Consider the following 11,119-nt stretch of genomic DNA (forward strand, 5'->3'; position numbering starts at 1 on the left):
GTGACTGCTTTGTCACTTTTCAATAACGTTAGTTACTGTTTTGTTATTTTTTGAAAGTTAAGTGATTGTTGGTGTAATTTACCCAAAAAATTATTCCAATAGGTAATGGAATAAAACAAATAGCTAAACCAATTGTCTGTGACCATAGTTGCTTCGAACTCTAAATCTTTTCAGGACAATGTCATTAGTTTTAATTTGGTAAAGTTAAAATTGAGTAGTTTGAAATTCAAAATTCAAATGTTGATCTTTTGTAGTTATACAAAATTCTAGTATGAGTTATATAAGAAGAGAATCAAAATCTTGCATTCTTTCCTACTTAAATTGCTTGGTAGCTAAAAAGAAAAGGTACCAATTGATGAATTATGCCATTGTTAAGAGTAGACTGCGAGAAGCCAAATTTTCTACAAGAACAATAGAGACGGAGGATGACCTTAAGAAATTGCTAAAGAGAAGTATAAGGCCCTCACAAAAAAATACAAACTGGACATGAAGAAGGTAGTTTTACTGCATTCATTGGAAGATGATATTTGCAAAACAACATCAAAAGGAAGTAAGGTTTGGCTTAGAGCGACAATTTAGATCCTTCATCTTCATCAATGAAGGAAGTGTAAACAATGTAAAAAATCCAAATCAGACTGAAGAGACCCAATAGGATCCATCTAAGCAGGTTGCTACTCATACCAAATAGAAGTCCAATTTCTTTTGTGGACATTCGATCGTCCATCAGACCCATGACTGGGCTTGACATGGTAGTTGCAGACACTGCTGCCAACAATGAAGCACTCATCCCCATACTTGTTAACCCTTTCTACTAGGTACAAGCCTTCTTCTGTATGGAACACATCACTTTCCCCTTCTATGCCATTGCCGACAACCCTGAAAATCGATTTCAGTTTCAAATGAAAAAAAAAAGAAAAGAAAATGACCCATTCATTATTTTAACATAAACACTACAGCAAAACAGGTTTTTAGCAGCGTTTGAATGAAAAACGCCGCTATAGATCGAGCATTAGCGACGCTTTTCTTAAAACGTTGCTAAAAAACGAGCATTAGCTGCACTTTCTAAAAAACGCCGCTAAAGATCAAGTATTAGAGGCGCTTTTTAAAAAACGCCGCTAATGCTTGATTTTTAGCGGCGCTTTTCATAAAACGCCGCAAAAAATTTTGCACTTTTTAGTGGCTTTAGTGGCTTTTTTAAAAACGCTGCTAAAGATCGAGTATTAGCAGCGCTTTTTAAAAAACGCCGCTAATGCTTGATTTTTAGCGGCGCTTTTCAAAAAACGCCGCAAAAAATTTTGCACTTTTTGGTGGCTCTAGTGGCGTTTTTTTTAAAAAGCCGCAAAAACTTTTGCAAAACGACATCGTTTTATATTGAGCTTTTAGTGGTTGTAGCGGCGCCTTTTTTAAAAACGCCGCTAAAGATCAAGTATTAGCTACCTGGAAAAACATTTCATCATCTATATATAATTTAACTGGTTTATTTATATTAAAATACAATTTATTTTAATTGAATATTTAAATTCTTCAAAAAATAATGACACATAGAAAAATTTTGAAAGTAAAAACATAGAAAATATTTGTTAAAATGAAAAAATTAAAATGCTATTATTTAAAATAATTTTAAAGATTTTTGGTATATGACTGATTGTTTTTAATTTATATGTTAAATATTTTCTTATATGTTAAATATTTTCTTATATAATTGTAAAAGGGATAGTATTAATTTTAAAATATTGAATTAATTATCATTATAGTTTAGGGTTTACAGTTGAGGGCTTATGATTAAGGGTTTAAGGTTTATAAGTTACTATTTTAAGGTTTATGGATTATGGGTTTAGGGATTATGGTTTAAGGGTTGAGGTTTAAGATTTAGGGTTAGGGGTTTAGGGCTTATATTTTAGGATTTAAGGTTTATGGTTTAGGGATTAGGAGTTTAGGGTTTAGATTAATTAATTAATTATAATTATGGTCACATAAAATTACAATAATTATTAAAAATTATGGTTATACAATAGAAACACATTGTTTACACAATAATGTTTATTATTTCGAGTTTATGGTTTTGTGTTTTAAAGTTTATGATTTAGGGTTTATGATTTGGGATTTAGTGGTTGATAGTTAGGGTTTTAGTGTTTATGGTTTATGGTATTGTAAATTATTAACACAATTATTGATATAACATCATTTTATATTTATATATTGCATACATAAATATTTATATTTATTCAATATAAAAATATATTGATGTATTTATTTTTAAAATGTGTATGATTAAATAAAATTAAAGTTTTAACTATACATTTAAACCACAATTATAACTTCATGTCTACAATTACACATTAAACCAAAATTCATATATAATTATGAGATGTATCTCTATCAAAATTTAGGTGTATACATATAATTAAATGCCATTTATATAAAAATCTAAACAACTAATGCGACCATACTTAAAAGAATATGCTTGTATTCTTTGTGTCATTTTGTATTTTTTTAATTCATCGATTCCATTTTATTTATGTTAAAGTTTCCTTTTATATTTTGTATGTTAATTTAAAAATTATAAAATCCTCAAAAAATTTAAAATTTAAAAATAAAAAATAAAAATAAAAATTAAAATAAAAATTAAAAATTAAAAATTTAATATTTTAATCCGTATTTCAATTAAAAATTTAATATTCAAAATTAAAAAATTTCAAAAATATAATCTCAGCAGAAAAATTTTAAAAGAAAAATGAAAGAAAAGGTTAAAAATGAAAAAAATTTAAAATTAGACAACAGTGACGTTTTTGAAGAAAACATAACAAAAAATAAAGCTATAGCGGCATTTTTCTTGAAAACGCCGCAAAAGGGAAATCAAAATCCCGCTCACTCCCCCCCCAAAAAATTTAGTTGCCCGCTTTCCTCCCTGTTCTTCTCATCTCTGTCCCTTTTTACTCTCAAAGTTTGCTTCCAACAACACCAAGTCAATACAATCACACTTCTTTTTCATTTTCATTTCACTGTACTAAATTCACCCACCATAGCTACTGCTTTTCTCTCGATCTGTTAGGGTTTCTTTTAATTCTAGGCTTTCAAGGGAACGTACAGTTTCCTTTTAATTTTCCCCAATTCCCTCTCTTCTCCTATAATCCCTAAATTTTCATCCCCAAGTTCCCAACCCATTTGCCACCGAAGACTCCGACCGGACCACCTGGTGCATCGCCCTCGACTAACCACTCTGCTACGTCGCCGTCGCCGTCACTGTCGGTCTCTACTGCCACAACTGTCGTAATGCATTAGATGCTTTTTACGGTTGGAAACATGAAGGTTTGCCTCCTGTTAAAGTTCCTTCTGCTGCTCAATGGAAATTCAGAAGGTAAAAAGAAATGTCAATTATTTTATTTAACGTTTTTGGTGATTTAAATTCAGTTTTACGATCATTTAGTTTGATTTTATTTTACTTTTGAATATTAAACTAAAAGTGAAGCACAATTGATTGTTTGGATGTTTCAGTAAACCGTTCCAGCATGATATTGGACTATGACTGTGGAAGTGACATGGTTGAGCTTGATTCAGACAAGTTGTATTTTCTTTTAAAGGATCTACTAGAATTAGGCTTTTGTTCTATGTCATGCATTAGCTATTTTTGTTTGAGAATTTAGAGACTAGGAAACTTTGCAAAGGTTTATTTTTGTGTCCTAGGATATTTAGGATAGTGATTGATGATGATTTTGTTGTCATTTTAAATTGCAATCAGAACCCAAGGGAAGAAATTTCAGAGGGGAGCTCAGGCCTCCATTAGGAGGATTGCACACTGCAGCTTGATGTCGCTGCGCTCACATGAAAAGAACCAATTCTTTTCTGTGATGAGGTCAGTGTCTTAAACTATAAACATTGTATGAAAAACGATACATTGTATTTTGTATGCTTTTCTTAACATTCTTAAGTTTGCATTTAGGGAAGTATTCATGTTTATTACGCAGGTTTTTCTTGAATGCTCCTCCTAAAATTACATTTACCTTTCTTTTAAAACTTCTTCATCTTCCCAACTTCAATCTTCTTTCATTTTATGTCCTTGGAGATGAATGGAAACATTTGGTTTTGGGGCAAAGCAAAGAAAACAAGTAGAATTAGGGGGAAAAAAAGAGAGTAGGTTGGGATCAACTATGAATATGAACACCGACATAGACAGATTCCTGTTCCAGTCTTGTAGTGGTACTAAAACTAAACTAATACTATGCTTACCGACTATGTATTATTGCATGGTCTATGAATGATCATATAAAATTGCTCCACATCCTTACGCTCTCTAAATCCGCCGATAATCTGCCTTCAGGTAATTGCACTCTATTTTTTACTTTGAATATTTCCTGCATCATTTTCTGGTATTTGGCTAAGTAATAAATTACAAGCGAAAACAAAGAACACTGATTTTTGTTTTAGCTAAATATGCTGGAGAATAAGAAAAACATAATAATATCCTTCTTTATTTATTGCTGAAAGTGCATGTATATTGACGAGAAAGAAAAGAGCAAATTTTGAAGAACCCTATTCTTTTTTCTCGCATTCAAATACTAAAGGAGCATTGTCTTCATCCCTTTCTATTTTATAAGAAATTATCCTGCTTCTTTGATCTCCTGTCCTTTTTCTTTAATTTCTGCTATTACACTTTTATTTTATCACTTTTTGAATTCATCAATTTTAATCACCATACTGTAAATACACTGTGAAAGTGGTAACTTAGACAAGTTTTGTTTTTTTACAATGGGTATAATCTTGGAAAGGTTAGAATGGAAGGCATCTAATTGCATTATTTTCTTTTGTCAAAGAGTCATGCCAAGTTCTTGGTTTCTTTTACAATTTTGGGTAAGTGGGTGACTACAAAATGCTTTTGATTATGCAAATCTTTGTGGTTGACATTTTCTTAACCATCTCTTCATTTTTTTTCCCCTTTGTATCCTGGAAGAAATGCTAATTTCTGGTTCATCTGGTTGCTTGAAAAACTCTTAATACATATGCCACTACACTCTTTTTTTTCTCCTGAATTGATTTCCCCTTTCAGCCACTTGCTCAGTTTTTCTAATTACTTTTGGTTGATAAAGTGCTACTTAGATTGTGGGACACCCGCATCTATTGTGTTTTTGATGGGAGTGCACATCCTGCCATTCTTCGAGATAGATGTTGGAAGGAAAGCACATATCAATCTTTATCTACTGTAAGTATATAATCATTGACTTCCTCTCTGGTTTTTCGTGTTTGCCTATGCCAGACTAGCATGTTCACTTTTATATGACGTGGGAATATTATCTGTCATACTTGTTAATTTCCTTGTAAGTTAAAGTGACAAATCATATTTCCTTGTTACTGCAACTTTAAAATGTACCATTTTAAGTAGCTACTCTCCCCTTCTCCTTTTGGTATGATTGGGGGTCAAAGAGTATACCCTTAAATTTAATCTCAAGTTAAAATTCTATTCCTCGAGAGGCAGTGTGAATGCATACATATATTTTAATGTTTGATTGTTTTCTCAATATATCATGAATTGATAGGTTCAACCACTCTTCTTCTATTGCTTCAATATTGCTATCTTCGTTAACCCTTAGCTCGCTTTGTTGTTTAGTGGATCTACTTTCAGTTTCAGCTCCTTCACTTTGGAAAACCATTTTTTCCCCTTTTGAAGGTGAAAGAATACAAGGGATTTTCAAAATTTGGTATGGTTTGAAGAGTTGGATTAAACTGGGAGAAGTGGAATAAATGGAAATTGGAAAGTATGAGGTATGATGTTTAGCCTTTTCTAACTTTATTTTCTATCACATTTCATTTCTTAGACCCCATATTGCCTGCAATACTTTGGGATTTGACAAATGCTTATATCATCTTCACTGTTGCCACTTACCAACGCTATAGGATTCGCCACTTTTATTATCTTTCTGCAATGAGAACACCTTTACATGGATTCCTTTTGGAGTTGAGTAAGAAATTCAGAGTTGACATATCTAATAAGTGCTAACATTCATGGTCAAAATTATCATACAGTCTTCCAACGTACTGCTTATAAGTTACTGTCACATGTTAAAATTTTTAATATTATGTGCTTGTTTTTAAGCTTTTTTAACGAGATATATGCATTTATTCACTGTTAAGAGTATAGATTTATATACCGACAGTATGAAATACAGACTCATCATCACAAGCTTTGGTGACTTTCTCCCTAGCTGATTACCAGAGTTTGAAGCAGATAAGACGCATATATTCACAGAATAAAACGAACTTTTTACTTGCCAGTAAATCTACCTAATACTTTTCATTTACATTTCATTAAATTCCTGTTTTTGGGGATTTTTGGCAGATAGATTCCTAACTGCTGGGAAACCAGACTACAATCACTTACAGGTTTTTTTTTCTTCTTTTTTTCTTGTGGTGAAATTTCAAGATATTTATTTTTTATGATTGAGTTTGAACTTTTAAGCATGTAATTCTGATATATTGTTTTTCAGTCTAAAAGTAATTTGCTATTTCATATGAGTAATAAATATAGTTGGTAATCTGCTTTAATCATGTGTTTGTTTGTTGAACCCAGAAATCAAAATATAGAAGCTTTATACCATTGAACTTTCCTGTTTAGTTAGTTAGTTAGTTAGTTAGTTAGTTTGTTTGTTTATGATGCGAAAAATTGTGTTTTCTACTTTTCTGTCTGCATAAATTACCATACGTTAGGAAGTAAAATGTTCAAAAATTTGCATCCTTGTTCAGTGATAGAGGTGTGCATGGGCTGATGTGGGAGGGTTTGGGCAAAAATATAGTCCTGAAAAATAGGCTTGGGAAAAAAAGTAAGGCCCGTTTAAAAAATGAGCCGGGCCTAGGGTAAGGCATTTTTGGCCCGGGCCTGGCCCGAATTTACTAAATGAAAAAAAAGCTATTTTTTTAATATTATTTTCTCCGTATTTTGCTACTATTTTAGTATTATGTTGCTACTAATTTTTTTATTATTGTTTGTATATTATATAAAACTTATTTTATTGTTAAATTTTTATTATTTTAAAGATATTTGCTAATTTTGTTATTATTTTAGAGGTATTTGCTTGTTAAATTGCATCTATTTTAATGTTATTTAAGTATACATATTTTTAAATTTATTTTCAATTTGTTGAGAAATATTTATTTTGATTTTTAGTATTTTGATGGTTTACATATATTTTAAAATTATATAAAAATAATATAAAAATTAATATAAATGGCTGAGTCGGGCTTGGGTTTTAACATTTGTATTAGGGCTGGGCTTGGGCAAAATTTTAGGCCCATTTTTTGGGTCGGGCCGGGCTTGGGCCTAGCAAATGGGCCTAAAATTTTAGTTGGGCCCGGCTTCAGTGAAAAATGAAAATTGCTTGATTTAATGTGTTCTGTTTAGCTTTATTTACTATTGCCTTCCGTTTTTTTTTTGAATTTTTCAGATCTCGTCTATAGGCTATTTTCCAGCAGGAATTTTCCCTTTTTTTTAATATTAAAATCTATTTATCTAACAATTAATTATTTGAGAAGCTCTATCAACAGTCCTTTTAATATGTATTTATGATCTGAAATTTAAATAATTCATTTGGATGAACAACTCATGTAATTGAGGTGTATAAATGTTGTTAATTGAGATGTTAAAGTGCTGCAAATTGAAGTGTTAAAGTGCTGCAAATTGAAGTGTTTGAATGCTGTAAATTAAAGTGTTTAAATGCTGTAAATTGAAGTGCTTAAATGTTGTAAATTGAAGTGTTTAAGTACTGCAAATTGAAGTGTTTAGTTGCTGGACATTGAGATGTTTTATCGCTGTAATTGAGGTGTATAAATGTTGTTAATTGAGGTGTTAAAGTGCTACAAATTAAAGTGTTTAAATGCTGTAAATTGAAGTGTTAAAGTGCTGTAAATTGAAGTGTTAAAGTCCTGCAAATTGAAGTGTTTGAATGCTATAAATTGAAGTGTTTAAGTACTTATTTTGAGTTTTTTAACTTGTGTGATTATTTGTGTTTCTAGCTATTGGTTTCAATTAGATGAGGCTAACATCTCCATCACCGGTGTATAGTGGTATCTTCGCCACGGTTCCGCAGGTTCAAGACAGGTTTCAGGGAAGGTAGGAAAATGCTAATGTCCTTAGGCTCATTGCTTTCTGATTTTAGTTCCATTGCGTATTTCTGTGCTTGTAAGAAATTTTGGGTTTTTTTTTTCTTTCAAAATGTTCTTATTTTTGATTGGGGGTGATGTATAGGTATTGAAGCAGCACCAAGAAAGAAGGTTGCAGCAGCTTCTGCTAAAAAGGCAAATTGTAATGGTATGAGGTTTTGTTTTGGATGAAGCCATGTTTATGAGGAAACATTTAGTGATAAAGAGTGAAATTATGTTCCATTGGATGCTTTAGTTGTTATTTAGTTTCTATTTGAATGTAGTTGTCTTAAATTTTGAACAATTATTGGAGCTAATGTTTGACCTTTAATTTCTTCATTGTCTTTTTTTTTTTTAACTAGATCAATGTTCTTGTTTTGTTAATTTAAATTCATTAATTTTTATATTTAGTTTTGAAATTTAAATTTTAATAGAAAATTTAATTTAATTAATATTTTTATTTATCCTTAAAAGTATATAGTTTAAAGTTCAAATTTTAAAATTAAACATAATATAATATTTATCATAGAAATAAATATTATTTAATTAAAATAAAATATATATTTTAAAGATCATGTTTTTTAGCGGTGTTTGTGAGAAAAGTGCTGCTAAAGGTCTATTTTATAGCGGCTTTTGTAGGGAAAGCGTCGCTAAAGGCCATGTCTTTTAGCGGCGTTTTCTTCACAAACGTCGTTAAAGGCCATGACTTTTAGCGGTGCTTTTCCTTACAAATGCTACTAAAGGCCATAACTTTTAGCGGCGCTTTCCCCACAAATGCCGCTAAAAGTTATGATTTTTTTTTGGCTTTTTTTAAATAAACGCCACAAAAATTTGCAGCGTTTATTGTAGCAGCATTTTTTGCGGCGTTTGTGAAAACGCCGCAAATAATTTTAGCGGCACTTTTAGTAAAAAAAAAAAGCCGCTAAAAGTCTGTTTTCCTGTAGTGAAAGATGGCAAAAAAAAAAAAAAGAACTTACCCATGAAAATGGAGATGCCATCCTTAGTGATGATGATCTGTGTGAAAGAATTGTAGGGTTGCAAGCTAAAATGGTTGCCATATCCATCTCTTCAATTGGGAGACGACAAGAGTGATTTATTTTTTTGCTACAATGGAAATCTCTGATCCAAAGGTTATCAATTTATTTCAAATAATTCTGCAAGGAATCTACAAATTAATACCATTGGTCCACAATCAGACTAGATTGATGGACAACCATTAGTTTCATATCCCCTATATTGTGTACAGATATTCCTGCAACCGAATCTAACAATTTCTAAAACGGGATAAGCATAAATTGATGAAAGTTGGTGATGAAATTTCTTCCAGTGAATATGACCAACAGTACAATCAGAGAATAAATGTGAGAAAAAAGAAACAAATTTCAATTGACAATAAGCATGCTGTAGCCATAAGCCTTTTGTTTTTCTTGTTGTACCCTTCCAGCCGTTATGCCCTTGCTGCCGTGGGCTACATGACAAAATCCTGAAATTTTAGAGGAAGCTTTCTTTGACGCGTAGCCCTAGCAGTTTTTAATGGAGGCTCGGTCTAGTTCCCTGGTTCAACAGCCACGGGTTCATTAGTAACATTACCCCCTGTTCAAGTGGAACCTTGTCCTCAAGGTTCCAGTCAGGAAAAGTTTTCAAAAGGTGGTCCTTATCTTCCCAGGTGGCATCCTCGTTGAAAAGACCTTCCCAACGAACTAGAAACTGATCAATGAACTGGCCGGAGCGCCCGATGACTCGTTTGTTTAGGACAGCTGTTGGATTCAAAAAGAAGGTGTTTGTTGAGTCGACTAAGTGGAGGGGTGTAACTTGTTGATCGAGAATGCCCTTGCATTGGCGAAGAATGGGAATGTGGAAGACAAGGTAGATTTAGGCATCCGCGAATAGGTCCAGCTTATAAGTAACTGCACCAATGCGACTGATGAATTTGAAAGTGCAACGACCTGAAAGTTAATGGAGTCGGAAAGGATAGTTTCGGAATACTGTTTTCTGAGAATAGGATTAGTGAATATCATTTATTAATATTTACGAGGATATTACAATATTATATTGAAGTTTGGTCCAATAATTTTGGTTATTTGGAAGGTAGATATGGTACAAGTGTATTGGTCTTAAAGTTGATGGTTTCAAAAAATTGAGGTATCGGGACCTCATTTTTGTAAACCAGACTTATAAATATTTTTATTAAATATTTACGAAGTTATTTTAGAAACGAATTGAATTTCAGTTAGATAATTTCGTTGAATTAGTGTGTAATTTAAGTACGGGGACTAAATCAAATAAGTGCTAAAAATAGGCATTAATACCAAATTATAAGGTGGATTTAGGTTAAAGGACTTATTAAGTAAATAAGCCATTATTTATATAGGTATGTGATAGTGAACGGTTATAGTAATATTGTAAGTATTATATGTTAAGTTATTATAATACTTAAATTATAATTATGTTATAAAAGAATATATAATGTTAATAATAATAATAATATTAGATATTAGTGAATGGAAAGAAGAAAGCCAAGCATATTTTTCTTTTAATTTTCTTCTTTTCGAAACAAAAGGAAAGGGGTAGAAGTCACGCATGGCCAGGAGCTAATGTTGCATGTCTAATTTGGTTGGTAGATTTTCGTTATTTTTACATGAAATTTATGTTTTTGAAGTCTTAATCTCATGAGTTAACGTGCCCATGTTCAAATTTTTAGATTTAGTAAAGTTTGTGGGAATTAAGTTGTTGGTGTTATTTTGTTTGGTATTAAGTTTGATAATTAAATAGATATTTTATTAATGATTCTTGATGATTTTAAAATTTAGGGATTAATTATGGAAATGATAAATTCAAGGATTAAATATGAATTAATTAAAAGTATGAGTTAGTTTGGACCTTGTGGAATAATTGGTTGAAATGAGATTTTTTAATTTTAACTAAATAAGTGGGTGATAAATTAGTAATTAGTATTAAATTTCAAAATGGGATTAGAATAAGGGACTATTTA

At 31.3% G+C, this 11,119-nt stretch overlaps 1 protein-coding gene across 1 annotated transcript; it reads left to right on the top strand.

Annotated features, from left to right (window-relative positions):
* Nucleotides 1-3,218: 3,218 nt before the first annotated feature.
* On the top strand, nucleotides 3,219-8,485 carry LOC108467627 (TIP41-like protein; the record flags this gene model as incomplete). The annotated part of the gene is made up of 7 exons (XM_053032106.1): nucleotides 3,219-3,358; nucleotides 3,740-3,853; nucleotides 5,065-5,197; nucleotides 5,663-5,757; nucleotides 6,332-6,375; nucleotides 8,002-8,098; nucleotides 8,234-8,485. Coding segments are annotated over 4 exons (429 nt in total), but the record flags the coding sequence as incomplete, so codon positions are not given.
* Nucleotides 8,486-11,119: the final 2,634 nt, after the last annotated feature.

The sequence above is a fragment of the Gossypium arboreum genome, chromosome 8 (assembly GCF_025698485.1).
Source record: "Gossypium arboreum isolate Shixiya-1 chromosome 8, ASM2569848v2, whole genome shotgun sequence".
Taxonomy (NCBI): Eukaryota; Viridiplantae; Streptophyta; class Magnoliopsida; order Malvales; family Malvaceae; genus Gossypium; species Gossypium arboreum.